This window comes from Danio rerio, chromosome 21 (genome assembly GCF_049306965.1).
Source record: "Danio rerio strain Tuebingen ecotype United States chromosome 21, GRCz12tu, whole genome shotgun sequence".
Classification (NCBI taxonomy): Eukaryota; Metazoa; Chordata; class Actinopteri; order Cypriniformes; family Danionidae; genus Danio; species Danio rerio.
The window spans coordinates 7,557,164-7,577,966 of NC_133196.1; the positions used below are offsets into that span (position 1 = coordinate 7,557,164).

The 20,803-nt window shown below is 36.0% G+C and overlaps 1 protein-coding gene across 44 annotated transcripts in view; it reads left to right on the plus strand.

Annotated features, from left to right (window-relative positions):
- Positions 1-20,803, plus strand: part of fnbp1b (formin binding protein 1b) — a 175,508-nt gene that overhangs the window by 80,625 nt on the left and 74,080 nt on the right. For all 44 annotated transcript variants that reach the window (XR_012397107.1, XM_073935755.1, XM_068215986.2 and 41 more), the window contains exons 3-4: positions 10,419-10,469; positions 13,894-14,041. Coding sequence is in view for 43 of the 44 variants with exons in the window: in XM_073935755.1 (XP_073791856.1) it covers positions 10,419-10,469; positions 13,894-14,041 (199 nt within the window). In the remaining variant the exon portion in view is untranslated. The remainder of the gene's footprint in view (positions 1-10,418; positions 10,470-13,893; positions 14,042-20,803) is intronic.

A 20,803-nucleotide genomic window follows, 5' to 3' on the forward strand; every position in this document is an offset into this window, starting at 1 on the left:
TAATCTGATTTATGTGAGCATGAACTGAAAGCAAATATATTTATTGTGATAATACTGAATTCTTACCTGAAATGATAACCGATAACCGATTATTCGGTACCTTAATCGTTTCAGTGCTGAAAAATAATATAATTTGCATGAGCATGCCATCAAAACAAATATATTTCATGTAATTATACAAAAATTCTCACTAGGAATAAAACCGATTATTCATTTATATAACCGATACTAATAGTTGGGTAGTTTTGCTTTTTATGCCTTAATATATGCCTATATATATATCTCACTGTATTCGCTGGTGTGATCTTCTGTGTTTTCCTAATCAATATTAGAATAATTCGGATTCCGATTTGCATTTATTGGCCCTTATAAAAAGTTATCGGTTATCAGTAATAGACAAAATTATTCTCATTCAGATCTAACTAAAATGTGTAAACAATTGCATGGTGCACATTTACAAAATATTATAAAATATATATCTGTGTTTATATTTGGTGATTTTTATTATTTATTTTTATTTTTTTGCTAATTTTAAGAGATGGCTTAAAAATTTGTTTACCCAAAAATGACAGCTATTCACTTCCATAGTACTTTTTGCTCCTGCTCTGGATGTCAGTGGCTGATTTTTCTCCACAATTCCTCAGATTTTCTTGTTTCATGTTCAACAGAAGAAAGTTTAGAACAATTTGATTGTGAAAATGATGGGTGAATTTTCATTTTTTGAGTGAACTATCCCTTTAATCCATGATAATCTAGAAACTCAACTTCACCAAGCTACTGGAAACCCATTGAAAATCAGTCAACAGGCAATCTGATGGCCAATCTGATCAGGCTGGGAAACTAATATAAGCTGTTCTTCATATGTGAAATTAGCTTCCATGTTTTTTCGGGGTGGGGGGTGGTATTAATAGGTCACAGGTCATGTCTTATCTTGTTTAAGGCAACAGGATCGCCCTCAGATCTCCGGGTCCAAAATCCCACTTTAATTCCAGTAGAGCATCTGTCACGTCTGTGTAAATGAAGACAGGTGGTTATTGTTCATGGTGCATTCACGTTACAGTAAAGACTAGACGCAAATACACACTAATTAAATACTTTATCTTTTGTGTTTTTATTATAATGATGGGATTAAAATTAGTTATCGGCTTAGAGTTTGAGTTTATCGGTTATTGTAACTGACACAATGTCCATATCTGTTCATCCCAAATTTAGATGTAAATGACACATAGCATGGTTCACCTTTAAAAACATAATAATAAATAAATTCTAATCCGGATTTGTTTTTATCTGCCTATATATTGGTTATCACTTTACAAATATTAATAGTTATCGGTTACCGATTATGGTTGTACATGGTTGTAGTTCATAGTGGATTCAGGTAAAAATAAAAACTAGACGCAAATACACTTTAATTACATGTTATCTTTTGTGTTTTTATAATAAAGATTAGAATAATTTAAATTAAGATTTGCATTTATTGGGCCAAAAATGGGTTATTGGCTTAGTTATTGAGTTTATCGGTTTATCGGTTATTGTATTGAACATATTTTCCATATCGGTTCATCCCTAATTCAGATGCAACTGAAATATTGCATGGTGCACCTTTATATATAGTATAATAATACATATATAATTCTAATCAGGTTTTGTATTTATTTGCTTATATGTCGGTTATCATTTTACAAATATGAAGAGTTATCGGTTACCGATTATCGGATGAAATTTTTTATTTCCCCATGGTGCACCTTTAATGACATCACACAATCATTCAGTTTCTTTTAGTTTAGTTGTCAGGGGTCACCACAAAGAAATGAATCACCAACTTTAATATTTTTAAAAACATATTTATGCTTATATATGTTTTTAATTATTATTTTTAGTGAACTGCATGTTGTGAAAGTCATCATAAGTGTTTAATCTGGACACCAAGTTTGCCAAGCTCATGGAAACCAACTGAAAACCAGTCAATAGGTCAATCTGGTCAGGCTGGGAGCCCTGTTTAAGCTGTTTTTTTCCTTTTAGAAATAGATTGTTATTTAATATGCTTTATTTCTGGGGTATTGTCAGGTCATGTATTATCTCACCTAGGGCATCAGGATCGTAGGATCCAAAATCCCTCTTTTTACCACAACAGAGCATCTGTTATGTATGTGTAAATGAAAACAAGTGCAGCCATTCATAATTCATAGTGTATTCGTGTAAAATGGTGCACCTTTTAAAACATAATAATAGTAATCAGGATTTGTATTTATCTGCCTTTATATTGGTTATTTTTTAGTTATTATATGCAAATACACTTTAATTACATATTATCTTATGTGTTTTTATAATAGAGATCAGAATTGTTTAAACTCAGATTTGTGCTTATTAGGCCAGTACTAGGTTATCAGCTTAGGGTTATGGAGTTTATCGGTTATTGTAATGGACACAATTTCTCTATCGGTTCATCCCTAATTTAGATGCAACTGAAAAATAGCATTGTGCATCTTCATAAACATTATAATAATAAATATATTGTTCTAATCAGGTTTTGTATTTATCTGCTTATATATCGGTTATCATTTTACAAATATGAAGAGTTATTGGTTACCGATTATCGGATGAAATTTCTATATTTCCCCATGGTGCACCTTTAATGACATCACACAATCATTCAGTTTCTTTTAGTTTAGTTGTCAGGGGTCACCACAAAGAAATGAATCACCGACTTTAATATGTTTAAAAACACATGTATGCTTACATATATATATTTTTAATCATGCTTTTTAGTGAACTGCATGTTGTGAAAGTCATTATAAGTGTTTAATCTGGACACCAAGTTTGCCAAGCTCATGTAAACCAACTGAAAACCAGTTAATAGTTCAATCTGGTCAGGCTGGGAGCCCTGTTTAAGCTGTTTTTTTTTCCTTTTAGAAATAGATTATTAGTTAATATGCTTTATTTCTGGGGTATTGTCAGGTCATGTATTATCTCACCTAGGGCATCAGGATCTTAGGATCCAAAATCCTACTTCAACCACAACAAAGCATCTGTTATGTATTTGTTAATGAAAACAAGTGCAGCCATTCATAATTCATAGCGTATTCATGTAAAAAAGTAAAGGCTAGACACAAATGCACTCTAATTATACTTATAATGATATTTGGTTTTTTTTTTTTTAATTAAGAACAATTCAAATCAAGATTAGTATTTATCTGCCTATATATTGGTAATCAGTTACAATTATAAAAAGTTATCGGTTACCGATTATCGGCCAAAGATATCTATGGTTTTACTTGGTGCACTTTTAATAACACTTAAAAACATATTCATGCCTGCATATGTTCCAGATTCAGCTTTCTAGTTAATGTATGTATGTTGCATGTTGAGAAAGACAGATTAAGCCATGATGAGCTGGTTTAATCTGGACTCTCATCTCCGCCAAGCTCTTGGAAACCCATCTGATCAGGCTGCGAGAGCCGTTTAAGCTGTTTTCAACATGAATAATTAGTTAGTCAGATTTTTTTGGTGGGTATTGATTGATAATAACTCATGCAAAGCATCTGTCACATCTGTGTAAATTAAGGCAGGTGCAGTCGCTTGTAGTTTACAGTGTTCATGTGAAAATAAAGGCCAGACACACGCGCACACGCACACGCACACGCACACACACACACACTCTAATTGCAGATGTGATCTTCTGCTGGCAGCTCAAGGATAAAGGAAGGAAAGGCAACATTTGTATTTTCCCTATGTGTGCAAGTTTTGGAGGAAAAATGCAGGTTACCGTGGCAACAAGGTGCCAGCATGGTGTTCCTCGTTGGTGACCTACATTTGCACCGGCCAATCACGTGCCGCGACCCCGCCCCCCATTCCAGTGATAGGATTTAAAGCTCCCAGACACTGGAGACGCACACACACACACACGCACACACTGACTGTACATCAGCCCCCTCCAGATAGCAATGGGAAACCCCTTTAATTCCCAGACGCAGCAGGGGGTTCATTCGTCTCTCTCTCTCTCTCGCACTCACGCACACACATCAGTCTGTTACTGGATGTGATGAACTGCACTTATAACCTCAGATACCTTGCATTCTTTGTTTACATTCAGATGGTCTGAACGAATGAAATTTTATTCTCTGTTAACAAGTACAGTGGCAATAACATGATGAGGGATATCCCTAAAAAGTATGACATTACTTTTTGTTTCATGGTTATAAATACACAAATGATCTATTAAAAAATTAAATAAATGAACAATTTAATGTATATAGTAAATTCAACTTGTATTCGTCACATACAGAGTCATACACAGTGTGAAAAGGCTTTCACAAACATTTGTGACCTTAAAATAATAACCATAACAAAAATAATGACAGTAAGAATCTACATTTTGGAGAAATATAATTTCAATAGAAAATAAAAGCAAATATCTAATATTCAAAGACTTCTGATGCTTATATTACTGATGATGCATATATAAGGCTCAATTTAATATATTTTTGCAATAGAAAATATATCTAATTTTAATCTTCTAATACCTGTTTATATCTCAAATTGTGTTACTTACAGGGTCAAGAAAATACATTTCCTACCTTACAATAGAATGAGGATTGAGATCTAAAGAATGGCTTAGAATTGTATTCTAAAATAGTTTATAGTAGTATAAATACACTCACCGGCCCCTTTATTAGGTACACCTGTCCAACTACTCGTTAACACAAATTTCTAAGCAGCCAATCACACAGCAGCAACTTAATGCTTTCAAGGGATGTAGACATGATCTAGATGATCTGCTGCAGTTCAAACCGAGCATCAGAATGAGGAAGAAACGGGATTTGAGTGACTTTGAACATGGCATTGTTGTTGGTGCCAGACGGGCTGTTCTGAGTATTTCAGAAATTTCAGAAGTCTACTGGGACTTTCACGCACTGCCATGACTAGGTTTTAGAGCAGTTCTGTGGGTGCAAATGCCTTGTTGATGCCAAAGGTCAGAGGAGAATGGCCAGACTGGTTCCAGCTGATAGAAAGACAACAGTAACTCAAATAAGCACTCGTTACAACTGATGTCTGCAGAAGAGCATCTCTGAACACACAACACGTCCAACCTTGAGGCGGATGGACTACAGCAGCAGAAGACCACACCGGATGCCACTCCTGTTAACTAAGAACAGAAAACTGAGGCTACAATTCACGCAGGCTCACCAGAATTGGACAATAGAAGATTGGGAAAATGTTGCCTGGTCTGATGAGTCTCTATTTATGTTGCAACTTTCGCATGGTTTGGTCAGAATTTGGCATCAACATCAGGAAAGCATGGATGCATCCTGCCTTGCATCAACAGTTCATGCTGGTGGTGGTGGTGTAATGGTGTGGGGGATAATGCGCCATGTCATAAAGTGTGAATCATCTCAGACTGGTTTCTTGAACATGAAAATGAGTTCACTGTACTCAAATGGCCTCCACAGTCACCAAATCTCAGTCCAATAGAGCACCTTTGGGATGTGGTGAAACAGGAGATTCACATCATGAATGAGCAGCCGACAAATCTGCAGCAACTGCGTGATGCTATCATGTCAATATGGGCCAAAGTCTCTGAGGAATATTTCCGGTACCTTCTTGAATCTATGCAACGAAGGATTAAGGCAGTTCTGAAGGCAAAAGGGTATCCAACCTGGCACTAGTAAGGTGTACCTAATAAAGTGGCCGGTGACTGTATAGCTTTTGTACAACTGTGAAAATTCTGAATGTGTTTGCAGAAAATATATTTACATTAGAATGGTTTTAGTCAAATTTTAGGAAATTTATGTTTGAAATATATTTAAAAACATACTTTTTTTTACAATATGTCCATGCAAGCAAAAATACACAAACAGATGTTATTGCCAACACACACACACACACACACACACACTGATATCCCAGATATCCTAATCCAGACAGAGACCTGCATGCATGGAGAGAGAAGTAGCCAAGATTATAGTCAATATTGTGTGTGTGTGTGTGTGTGTGTTTGTGTGTGTGTGTGTGTGAGACAGACAGACAGACAGAGACAGGAGTAAATGCACGGGAGGGAAACTGCAGTGTTGCCTTCACTGAAAGTCTCACTTAAGGTTTGCTGTAGAAAACCACAGCAGAAACACGTCAAGACGTGATCAACTGATGAGGAGATTGAAAGACAGATACATGTATGTGCAGCTAGTTAAGTAGGTCACTTTTTAGTCAGATGGTCACAGATAACAGATTATTTATTTATAAATATTCATAATTCTTCTAAACTTCTTTGAAATTGTGGGTAGATTATTAATACTTTTGTTTTTATATTACATACTAATATCATTTTATAATAACAAAATGGTGACTGTATTTATGACATGTATAATCATAAACATTTATTTTGATTCACAGACACATTTATTAATTCTTGTATATATGAACTATATTGATTATATGTGGAGAATTTCATCACATTGATTCATAATTGAATCATATATAAACATTGTTCATTACTTGATTAATTATTTTCCAGTCACAGTCAAATGTTTGCAGAGTACACATAAGAATGCAGGAGTCTAACTGAATGTGTTGTATTGTGGGACTGAGACCTTTGTGTGTTGAAGGTTGAGTTGTACAGTGTGTTTACTTGATTCTACTATGAACAGTTGTTGAGCTGCAGAAGGGCTGATGGGGGACGAGAGCTGTTTGTCTTGCTATAGGCGTGTGTGTGTGTGTATGTGTATTAGGCTGTGTTTACTTTTTTGCGTGTGTTGTTGCCCTTCGGCAAGGTACACACACACACAGAAAGAGAGAGAAAGAGATACACACACAAATACAAACACACATATACACACTGACAGAGAGAGTGACAAGCATACACACACACACACACACATGCAGAGAGATAGACACACAAAGAGAAACAGACACACACAGAAAGACACACACACAAACACACACACACACACACACACACACACACACAGACAGACAGAAAGAAAAAAGAGAGCCACACACAGATAGACGCACACTGAGACATACAAACGTACACAAATACACAGAAAAACACACATACAAAGACACACAAACACACACACACAGAAAAAGAAAGACACACACACTCACACACACTCACACACACACACACACACACACACACACAGAAAAAGAAAGACACACACACACACACATACACACACACACACACACACACACACACACACACACACACACACACACACACATACACACACACACACACAGAGACACTGACATGCATGCAAAGACACAAAAACACAACACAGAAAAAGAGACACACATAGACACACACACAAACACGCACACAGGCACAGAGATGGACAAAACACACTTAGAGAGAGAAAGAGACTGACACACACAAACACACACACAAACACGCACAAGAAAACAAAATTGCGCACACACATACAATGAATAGACACACAAAGAGAAACAAACACACACACACACAGAAAAAGAGAGCCACACACAGATAGACACACGCTGACGTACACACAAACTCACGCACACACATACAGAGAGATAGACACACAATAAACACACCTATACAAACGTACACACAAAGAAAGACACACATACAAAGACACGCAAACACACACAGAAAAAGACACACACATTTATACAGACACAGAGACACAGACATGCATGCAAAGACACAAAAACATAAACACAGAAAAAGAGACACACATAGACGCACACACACGGGCACAGAGATGCACAAAACACCTAGAGAGAGAGAGAGAGACACACACACACACAGAACAACACACAGAAACACACACAGAAAAACACAAACATGCACACACACATACAGAGTGATAAACACACAAAGAGAAACAGACACACACTGAGACATACAAACGTATACACACACAAACACACAGAGAAAAACACACATAGAAAAAGACAGACACACAAACACACACACAAACAGACACAGACATGCATGCAAACACAGACACAGAGACTCAGACATGCATGCAAAGACACAAAAACACAAGCACAGAAAAAGAGACACACATAGACGCACACACAAGCACACACACAGGCACAGAGATGGACAAAACACACGTAGAGAAAGAGACTGACACACACACACACACAGAAAAAGAGAGCCACACACAGATAGACACACACTGAGACATACAAACGTACACCAACACACAGAGAAAGACATACATACAAAGACACACAAACACACACAGAAAAAGAAAGACACACAGACATGCATGCAAAGACACAAAAACACAAACACAAAAAAAAGACTCACATAGACGCGCACACAAACACACACACACACACACACACACACACACACACACAGGCACAGAGATGCACAAAACACCTAAAGAGAGAGAAAGAGACTGACACACACACAAACAAACACACACAGAAAAACACAAACATGCGCTCAAACACACAGAGAGACACACAAACACACACATACAGAGAGATAGACACACAGACACGCACACACACCTGCCCGAGGCCCTGATGATGAGCAGACGCTCTGTATATTTATAGACTGTGATAATAAAAAAGCTGGGAAACATCTGACTGACGAGAACGAGACAAAGAATGAAAGACCGTCTTTGTGTCAGTTTCCACACACACCGACATCGAGCTGTACATCACTTTAAAACACACCATGGAGGAAAACAACACACATATTCACTCAACGTCAGATTAAAATGGATTCTTTCTTTTGATTGGTCACTTTTCTTAACCGAGCACTCTGATTGGCTTCTGAATTACATAGTTTTATCAAGTGTAAGCTCATTAAATATATTAAAGAAGTAAATTGGGGATGGCATGGTGGCTCAGTGGTTAGCACTGTTGCCTCTCAGCAAGAACGTCACTAGTTTGAGTCCTGGCTAGGTCAGTTGGCATTTCTGTGTGGAGTTTGCATGTTTTCCCTGTATTGGCGTGGGTTTCTTCTGCATGCTCCGGTTTCCCCCACAGTGGGGTGAATTTAGTGATTTGGAGGCCTTAAGCAATTCCAGCCATGGGGCCCAACAGTCCTAATATGCACCTTTTATACTATCAAGCTATTTATTCATCCATCCGTGCTGGTTGTTCCAGCCATCATTTATCCATCCATCCATCCATCCTATCCATCTGTCTGTCTGTCCGTCCGTCTGTCCGTCCGTCCCTGTTGGTTGTTCCGTCCATCCAGCCATCCATCTGTGTTGGTTGTTCCGTCCGTCCGTCCGTCTGTCTGTCTGTCTATGTATCTGTCTGTCTGTCTGTCTGTCTGTCTGTCTGTCCGTCCGTCCGTCCATCCCTGTTGGATGTTCCATCCAGCCATTCATCCATCCATCCGTGTTGGTTGTTCCATCAATCAATCCATCCATCTTTCCATCCATTCATCCATTCATCCATCCATCCATCCATCGATCTATGTTAATTGTTCCATCTATCCATCCATCCATCCGTGTTGGTTGTTCCATCCATCCATCCATCCATCCATCCATCCATCCATCCATCCATTCATCCTGTTGGTTGTTCCATCCATCCATCCATCTATCCCTCCATTTATCCTGTTGGTTGTTCCATCCATCCATCCATCCCTCCATTCATCCTGTTGGTTGTTCCATCCATCCATCCATCCATCCATCCATCCATCCATCCATCCATCCATTCATCCATCCATCCATCCCTCCATCCATCCATCCCTCCATTCATCCTGTTGGTTGTTCCATCCATCCATCCATCCATCCATCCATCCCTCCATTCATCCTGTTGTTTGTTCCATCCATCCATCCATCCATCCATCCATCCATCCATCCATCCATCAGAAGATTCAGAGAAGATCAAGATCACTTAATACTAGAGATGCTCCGATTAGGATTTTTGCAGCTGATAAAAAGTACTAATTCCTTGTAATGGTGATCGACCAATACCGAGTACCTATTCTGGTACTTTTTAGCTTTATATAACTTTGCTATTGCATAAGCACAATTACCCTTTAAGTATAAGATCTCGCCTCACCTAAGATAATAAATTAAGTATGTCGCATTCATCTAATGGTCAAAAGCAGCTTTACAAAAAAATAGAGATAACAGATTAAAAATGGTAGGGAGAACAATGCAATTTGGAAACATTTTTCGTGTTGTATTCCATACCGAATACTGTGTATTTATACTAAGCTATTGCTAATGAACTGTGTGTTATGACACTGTTTACTCTGATATTATTATAATGCGTAATATGCTGTAGATGCTTGTAAGAGTGCATATTTGATCTCTGTCATCTTTCTGATTGAGTATGTGCAGTATGCAAACAGAATATTTCCCGGATGTTATTTATCTAGTCTGTCAGTGTATGAAAGAATATGAGAAGCATGTTAGCATTGCAAACACAAGCACTCATCCTCTTTTCTTGTGTTCATTCTTATGCAGGAATCTGTCCAAGAAATACCAGCCTAAGAAGAAGGATGAAGACGAGAATAAGTATGTTTGATTATTTGTTTCTCCTCATGCACTGCATCCAAAATCACATACTACTCCAATGGATATTACAATTGAGTCTGAACTTGCTTCACGAGCATTAAACAGTATTGTCTGTATAGTAGGGATGTAACGGTATCAGAATTTCACGGTACGGTAATACCTCGGTATGAATGTCACGGTACGGTATTTATTGAATCATTTACAAGAAAAAACAAAACTTATGAAAATACTCCAAAAAAGTGCCAAAAGTGTCAATGACATACAAATTAGCCATCTATCTGTAAGCTTTGAAACAGGAACTTCAATTTTAATAACAAAAAAATATTAAACCATGTAAAAAAATTAAGTTTCAATTTAGTATTGTTGAAAACTCGTCACATTCATCATTTAATCACTCACTCACTTAGATAGAGATGGGTTTAAAGGAAACTTATCATATAACTATAATCTGGTAAAAGCTGGTATCTCTGGGTATTTACAATGTGCCCTGCAACAGAAAAAAAACCCTCTCATTTGGGACTGAGGTTTCTGGGACAAGAGAGATATGACTTGGCCCAGGTTGACAGCAGTGGGTAACGTTGTGCATTGTCTTTCCCCCACTTGAGAGGACAAACCATGAGTGAGAAAGAGATCTCATGTCTGCATCAATCTGAACAGTGTGCTGTGTTTCTGCAGTCCCCATGACTGATTATTAGTCGTATTCCCCAACTCAGCAGTGCTCAACCTGTGCAGTGCACATGCCCTTTTTAGTCTTGGATAGAAAGTTCCCTTCCAAAATGATCAAAAGTGCCCCCGCAACACGACATACCCTCTGTCCCCGCTTTACAGTACGCGCGCGACAACACAGCTGATAAGAACTTGCGCGACAACACCACTATTCAGTACGCGCGCGACAACACAGCTGATAAGAAATCGCGCGACAACACCACTATTCAGTATGCGCGCGGCGACAACACCCGCTTTAGGGTTTTCCAGCTCTTTTTGATCCCCGCTTCTAGCAGCACACTCCATTTCCGCATTTATGGATCTGTAGCGACAACAGACCGCAAGGGATTATGGCCAAGCCTTGGCTGATGGGAATTGTAGTTTTCGCTACCTCCTGTTCGCTTCATTCGCCTGAGCAAATTTTTTTCAGAAGACCTATAGTTTTACCGAGTCATGCGACTACGGTAATATCGGAAAAAATTAATATTGCGGTATAACGTTATTTACAATACCGTTACATCCCTACTGTATAGTTTGAATTTGAGCAGTATTAATCAAATTCAGAAGCACTGCGGCCATGTCCACATGTAGATGGGTATTTTTATGTCTTGTGCATTCTATAGTCTTTCCAAAAACGCACTTTAATGCATGTTAAGGGCACACCGTACTAACAGGCGGAACAATGTATAGTTATAGCTATATAGTAAGAAAGTATGCAAGTTTGGATACACCGGCATTCAGAGATGTATAGTAACGAAGTAGAAATTCAAGTTCATTTATTTATATATAGCACATTTAAAAGCAGTCACAAGACTGACCAAAGTGCTGTACATAAGACAAGGTAAAAATAAAAAGACAAGATATAAAACATAGAAATAAAGCAAGAGAAACGTCAGTAAAAATGTAAACTGTAGCAATAGAAATAACTATTAAAATAATCTTAAAAAGACAAGCTAAAAAGGTACGTTTTAAGAAGTGATTTAAAAATAGATAAAGATGGAGCCATTCTAATTTCAATTGGCAAGGTGTTCCACAGCCGAAGACCCGCCACAGAGAAAGCTCTGTCCCCTCTACGTTTCAGCCTGGACTAGAACTACTCCACTACTGTACTTAAGTACTAAAAGGCTGTGTCTGTACTCTACTGGAGTATTGTTTTTTTCCACTTTTACTTCAGTACATATTTTCGATGAGTTTAACACTTTTACTCTGATAGATTTTTTATGTGCTGCATCGTTACTCGTTACTAGGGGTGTCAAAATTATCGATATTGGTTCAGTAATAGATGATAACCGGTTATTACGTTCTGATGTCATTTATCTCCTATGAGCGATGCCGGAGTAGAATACTATGGAGAAGGTGGCGAGGGCGAGTAAATAACGCTCTTACTACAATGAAGGCGGCACAGCACACAAACCGCTATTTCTCTACTAAGAAGAAATGCTGTAAATCTTTACCTCTCTCCCCCTTTGGACATTTGACCCGCTGGCCTGTTTGTGAGGTAACTTTTCCTCTCCTCTTGGCTGTTAAAGCGATACTTGTGGATAAAGCCACGAGCGTGCCTGAGGTGCAAGTCTTCTCCACTGTGTCTATTATGGATTACCTGTGATAACCGCGTATTATGCGCATATAGTCTGTAACCGCGGCTGTTCTTCCTGCCATCAGTGAACATCGCTTTCATTTCTAAATCCGATCGCAGCCCTTTCTGTTGAGCAGATGAAGACAATAATCAATCATAGGGGTGTAAGACCTCGCCTGTCAGCGCTCAAAAAGCAAGCAGGATAATATTTACGTTAGTTTATTTGCTATAAATGCTCATGCTGTCTTCTGTGCTTGTGTTGGAGTTTTCTTTGAGCAGGTCAAATTAAGGCAGTTCATATATCTTACTGCTGTATTAAAGAACAAAGTTGTATTACAAATAATATAGAAATATAAATAGATTTATAGAGTTTAATAAAACAAAATCTTGTGTTGTGAAGAAAAAATCTAATTATGTATTGAACAGAATCTATGGCATGATAATCGTAACCAAACCATGAGATCAGTATAGATTCACACCCCTACTCGTTTCAATTACAGACCTTTTTCTTGGCTGCTGCATGGAGGGCGCCATAGTGACCAGCGTCTTCCAGTAGAACGTTTAGAACTTCCGCTTACAGCATTTACAACCGGTAACTCCCGATAGGAAATTGCATTTTAATAGCATTTTGAGTGGATTTCAGAGTATTTTTGTGACACACAACTTTAAAAGGTGTGTGTTAAAGCTGTTATAGTCTGTCAGATCTGTGTTTCAAACACGAGAGAAAATGTTATAGTGAGCCCCGTTTCTTTTCGTTCTGCTTAATCACGTGCCCTAAAAAAAGATATTAAAAATAAACAAAACAAAATGAAGTCTTTTGACTGCTTTCTTTAATAACTACATTACACAATACTTGTACTTTTACTTTCAGTACTTGAGTAGTACATTTTAAAAATTAACAACTTGCAATACTTAAGTACAAAAAATGTTGTATACTTTAGCACTTCCACTTAAGTATGGTGCTTAAAGAGCACTTCAACTTCAACTCAAGTCACTTTTTTAATAGAGCACTTGTACTTTTACTAAAGTCTGGGTCTTTAGTACTTTGTACATCTCTGCCGACATTTTTGTTTGGGAAATTTTAGATTAGTCTCATGCATGTTGTATTAATGATGAATGTGTTTGTTTGTGTGTGTGTGTCAGATATACGTGGTGCCGTGCATTTCATTCAACGTTGAACGAGCTGAACGATTACGCCGGTCAGCATGAGGTCATCGCGGAGAATATGATGTCACAGATCATCGCTGAGCTCACCAGATACTCTCAGGAGATCAAAACAGAGAGGAAAACGGTGAGTCCAAATATTCAGCTCATCTTTATTTCTATAGCGCTTTTACAATGTAGACTGCCAGAGCAGCTTGACATAAAAACCTTCTAATAAATTATAACTGCTTCAGTCCAGTTTTCAGAGTTGAAGTTCAGTTTAGATTAATATAAATGTCACTGCTAAAGCCCAAACACTGAAGAGCGAAAGAAAAAACGTCATAATACTGTGATTGAACTATTGAGCTGCCTTTTATCTAGAGTTTATAAACACATATAATATTTTTTTCACAATTTTTGTATCCATCCTAATTGTAAGTTGGTGGCTTAGTGGTTAGCACAGTCGCCTCACAGCAAGAAGGTCACTCATTTGAGTCCTGGCTGGGCCAGTTGGCATTTCTGTGTGGAGTTTGCATGATTGAATGAATGAATAATTGCAAGTATTTATTTGTTTTTTGGCTGTTAGGTGTTTTCCTTGATGATTAAGTGGGTTATTATCAATGAACTATTAAGATATAAACCTAATGTCAATTAAAATTAGTGAATCAAAATATTAAATCTAAAATATTTTGCATTAATATAATGTAACACTTTGGATTATGGATTGATTTATTTCAAAGGAGCTTATGTATGTTTATGTACAGTTGAAGTCAGAATTATTAGCCTCCCTTTGAATTTCTTTTTCCTTTTTAAATGTTTCCCAAATGATGTTTAACAGAGCAAGGAAATTTTCACAGTATTTCTGATAATATTTTTCCTAGTGGATAAAGTTTTATTTGTTTTATTTTGGCTAGAATAAAAGCAGTTTTTAATTTTTTAAACACCATTATAAGTTAAAATTATTAGCCCCTTTAAGCTATGTATTTTTTGATAGTCTACAGAACAAACCATCATTATACTAATTACCCTAACCTGCCTAGTTAACCTAATTAGCCTAGTTAGGCCTTTAAATGTCACTTTAAGCTGTATAGAAGTGTCTTGAAAAATATCTAGTCAAATATTATTTACTGTCATCATGGCAAAGATAAAATAAATCAGTTATTAGAGATGAGTTATTAAAAATATTACGTTTAGAAATGTGTTGGAAAAATCTGCTCTCCACTAAACAGAAATTGGGGAACAAAATAAACAGGGGGGCTAATAAATCAGAGGGGCTAATAATTCAACTATAAATACTGTGCATGAAAACATACATAAGATCCCTTGAAATAATAATATATTTATACTGTACATGTAATCACAGTAAAATATGTAATTTAATAAATACAATGTAAATAAATAAGTACAAATATATGACATGTTTATATACATTTAAGTATGTGTCATTATGTATAAATAAATTATTTATATTATTTTAAATATAAAGTATAATAATAAAGAATGATAAAAAAATATAATAATAATACTACTATAAAAGTAATACATTAATATGTGTTATATATAACATGCACTTTTGGTACACATAGATTTAATAGTGTAACTTAATTTGTTAATCATACTGTAGATTTTTATTATGATTTCCCTTTTAAAATATCATATTTGTCATATATACAGCAGCAGTTTCTCTGTCTATCTCTCTTCCATAAATAGAAATGCTGTTGTGTGCTTAGACTGAAAGTGTCTGCGCTGTGTTTATGAATCACACTCATTTGTGTACCTGTGTGTGTGTGTCTGTGTGTTTTCATCAACACACACACACACACACACACACACACACACACACACACACACACACACACACACACACACACACACACACACACACACACACAAACAACAAACACACTCACATTTACTCACTCTCACACACACACGCACACACACACACACACACACACACTGTATATGTATTCAATTTTTAATCACCCATAGACATATACACACTCACATCTACTGTATGAAAAAAAACTCTCAAGTCTGTCTCTTAACTTGTATCTTTCATTTAGCAAATGAGGTGAAGGCTTTTAAGTATTATCCTGAAGAACGCACATTTCCCAGCATTTAACACACACACACACACACACACACACACACACACACACACACTGAAGAGGGCTCCATGCCGTCTGTCTGGATGTTTTCCCAGAATTCACTTCTCTCCTCTCCCTTTTTTTTTAAACATACACCTCTTCTTTCTCTCTGTCCATCAGTTCATCTCTTCATCCTGTTGATTTGAGACTCATACACAGTTGCAGATGTGCTTAAGCACTTAGATATGTGCATATAGAGTCATGCTCCAAATTATTGTCACTCTAAGTACTGTAAATATGAGCAAATAATTAGGGCTGCCCCCAAATAGTCGACTAAACTTTAGTCGATATGAAGAGGGCTTGGTCGAATACATTTTCATTAGTCGGTTAGTTGCAAAAAAAATAATAAAATCACGTGAAATTACGCAATCAAGGGCTGCGCAGTCAGTGTATGACATCAGCATCAACGCCTAACGCCTAAACGCCTCCACTGTATCCCTTCCACATCCACTCCATCAGAGCGCATCTTTTCAAAGGCCGGCTTCATTGTGAACAAGTCGAGAAGCTTCCTTCTTCCCAGCAATGTGGACAAGCTGGTGTTCCTCTCACATAATATGAAAAAAATAAAATCGAATTGAGAGCTTAGGTAAGAATGCTTAATTTCCTTTTTGTAGTGTTTCTGTTTGCTATCCATTAGGCTATATATACATATATATATAAAAAAACGGGTATTTTATTTTTATATCGGGTAGGCTATACAAATAAATAAATACATATTATTTTTATTTTTTCGTTTTTATATAATGCAGAAGTTGTTTTTTATTCTGTTAGAAAAATTAGTCTGATGTTTTTAATTTGTTGTTTCAGGTCAAGACTCATCCGTCATCTTAATGGTAGTTTGTGGCTTTACTCTGATATTTTTTATTTGTATTAGTGTTCTTTAAATTATTTGTTCCACATTTTGTCGTAAATAGTTGTTCTAAACAATTCAATCATAATTAGGCTGTTAATTTGTTTGCTGCCTTCTTTTTTTATTCTAAGTTTTGGCGTTGTGCGATGTGCATTTATTAAGTTGTTCGTTTTTGTTAATTTTCCTTTTGAACAATATAAAAATTATATAAATTTTAATTTTCCACTGTATTTAATACCAAACTGCGTTTTTGCTACAGTATTTATTTATTTATTTATTATTTTTTTTGCCTAGTTTTGTACTAGGCCTAAGTTGCTAATAAGTTTATTTGATTTATTTTAAAGAACGAATTTTAGTTTATTTTATTAAAAACTGTTTTTTTTTTGTTTGTTTGTTTGTTTGACATGTAACTGTTACAGTTTGTATTTTTGATAATAAATTATTAAAATGCACAGGCAGTCTGATTGCTGTTTTTATGTCATAATTAGCCTATAACGTTCTGGTCACTGATTTTTGTGTGTAAGCACTCTATTTAAACGGTTTACTATTCCGTTTTAAGCACTTAATTTCGTTTTGAATGCGCTAATATCATGCTTTAGCATTTTCTGTCACGTGGAAGTGTTAAACTTCAACTTGGACTATATTCCTAGTATATACGCAAGTTATTATATTAATATCATAAATGAACGATTATTTGATTAATCGCTAAAATGCAGGAATGTTAGTCGACTAGGAATATCTTTAGTCGGGGGCAGCCCTACAAATAATGCAGTGAAATTAAATCTGAATCTTTTTATAAAAAACAAACAAACAAAAAAATTAACTTTTCATTGAAGTAAAATTATTAATATTGGGGGTGGACATTTTATTTTTTTATAGCAAGTATACAATGGTCAAAAATATTGGCACCCTTGGTAAAAATGATGCAGTGAAACAAAATCTGTTTTTTTTTATTAAATGAAAAAATCTAAAAAGCTGAACTTTCATTTCAATAAAACCATTATTATAATTGGAGTGGAAATGAAAGATTCCTACAGTAAATGCACGCACATTTTTAATTTATTTTTAATTTTTTGTTCATTTAACAGTGACAATAAACTTGGCATTGTTATACAAAGACAACTGATGTTGCGTTCATAGGGCATATAACATAAAGCTAATTTCCATCCCTCGTCTCTGGTTAAGCTTTACATTATTATATATAGATTGACAGTTTGTAGAGATACTGACATGCTCAGAAAATACATTTCTAAATGGGTTCCATGTTTTAGAAAAAGCCCTAGTGTTGCCATTTATTTTAAACCTGATATTTTCCAAATGGATGAAGCTCATTGCATCTCGCAACCAGTTGTCAAAACTCAGGCGATATCTGCACTGTAAAAAAAATCTGTAAAATAACAGTTAAATGACTGTATATTTTAACAGATTTTTTCCGTATACACGTATTACGGGTGTTTTTCCGTTTATATACATTTTTGAATTGCATTGTGGGAAGGGGATCGCAGCTCAGACAGCGTTTGATGGACACCGGGACATATTTCTTCCTCTGTTTTTTCCCTGGTAAGTACGATTAATAAAACATATAACAATATTTTAGTTAAAAGACTGCTTTATTACCTTTTTATCGTTATTTAAAATGATTTTTGTCTTTTATGAAGCGCCCATGGAAAGTACAGCAGTGAGTTACGTTTAAGATTGTTAATAAGATCAGACTTTATTTCATTAAGATCAAACTGAGCTATGAGTGGTTAAATGTAATTTAAACAAGCATTTACCTAATGATTTTTTACCTTTTTATACGTTTTCCTCATCAGTAAATATGGTATCTGTTCATTTACAGTTGTTTGTCCGTATTTTTCTAAACTGCCGTGCGCGGGAAGTGGCGTGACGTCCAATCACCCACTCACTCCCTCTGCACCTGACTGGATTAACGGTAAACGTCAGTTTGTCTGTAAGAGTGTAAAAGGTATGTTAATTATTTTATAGAAATATAAATGTTTTCTTTGTACAGTGCATTGAACAAGGGATAGCATTCAAAGTCTGTGTCACCGTGTAGTTTGGTTGATATACGTTACCTTTAATGAACACTAACGTTAACGTGTTTCAAACGCTCGTAACACCTGACCGTCTGTGTTTGTTTGCATATTAATGACTAATTTCATATTTTTACTGACGTTATCAAATGTTAGCTTTAGTTTGACCGACGTATTAAGGCTGTGTGACCGAGTTTCAGTGGAACAGCTTTGCTGGTTTTTAAGTAAGTTACAAGTTAGACTCGCGTGAATTGGAGGCATTTGTAACTCGGTATGAGGGGAAATACACACTCGTAAAGTTTTTATTAGTGGTGGGCCGTTATCAGCATTAACGTGCTGCGTTAACGCGAGACTTATCGCGCGATAAAAAAAAATATATATCGCCGTTAATCTATTCTCAACGTTGGGTTGGGAGCTGGGTGACTTTCATACTTTGATATTTTAGCGCGGATGTATACCTGACCGGTGAGCCGTCTGACAAACAAGTGCCCTTATGAATCAAATCAGCAGGATGCCTGACTTTAACTGCAGTTCGGCAGTTTCACTTTAACTCATGAACATTTCATTCATCCCGCGTGACAAACTGGGGTAATAGACGCAAATAAGAAGCAAGAACTGATGAGAGTGTTATGGAATTTAACAACGCTCGCCAAATGGAACGAAAAAAAAACTTCCGCATTTCGCGACGCGTGTTTGTGTGTACAGAGATAACAGAGTGATACAGTACGTGTGTGACATTTAAACGTATTTATAGTGTTTACACTGTCATGCGTTTTCGGCCTCAAATACAACGTGTACCTTAAAGCACACAATTAAATGTTTGTTGTAGTCGAGTTGAACTGTCATTGATATTTATTTATTCACTTTTAAGAACCTCAAGGGCAGCTAATATGAAGATATAAAGATGAGTTGTTCTTCCACAGTCTTAAAATTCTTCAAACTAATTGTCAGTTCGATTCATTATAGCAAACAATACTTTCTTTACTATTAGGAGATCAGGAGTTTTATTTTAATGAAACCTTGATAATAGAGTGAACTACACATGGTGTTATCGCAAATAAAATCTTTTTATGTAGATTTTAAGTGAGTTTTATTTGCACAAATAAGGTTCACTGATATTTTGCTTTGTTGACTTTCAGGTTCTTTCATTTTGGTTATAAGTACATGTTACAGGTAAATTCTTAGATTCAATCCAAACTGAATTTGAATTAATACGGACAAATGAAATAAAATACACCTGGGATTTTAAATGTTTTCATTTTTTTATTGTTCACAACGTTTGTGAAGTCTAAATGTAGACTGTCTCAAACTGAATGAGTGTTATTTTTGTTGTAGGTGTGTTGGTGTAAAAATTGATGCTGACTGGTTAGTACTGCATTTTTAACCATAACAATAATGATTTATATTTAGCATTGCATCTATTGTCATTTTACCAAGAATGTGTTTGCTCTTTCAGAACTCAGGCAGTTGTGCTGGACCCTCTGTACCTTATACAGGAGATGACTGTAAACTTTCAAGTTTAAGAGGTAAAGTGTTCAGGGTTTTTCTGTTTGATTTTGAGTGTTTTGTAGATATAAGGTTCACTGATATATGATATAAGATTTGCTTTATGTTTATGTTGTCATTTTAGTTATAAGTACAAGGTACAGGTACATTTTCACAGCAATCTAAATTAAAATCTTAAATCTTACATTCAATCCAAACTGAATTTGAATTAATATGGACAAATGAAATAAAATACACCTGGGATTTTAAATGTTTTCATTTTTTTGTTATTTACAAAGTTTAAAGTTTAAAAGTAGACTACGTGCTGCATGTTTCAAACTGAATGAGTGTTATTTTTGTTGTAGGTGTGTTGGTGTAAAAAGTGATGCTGA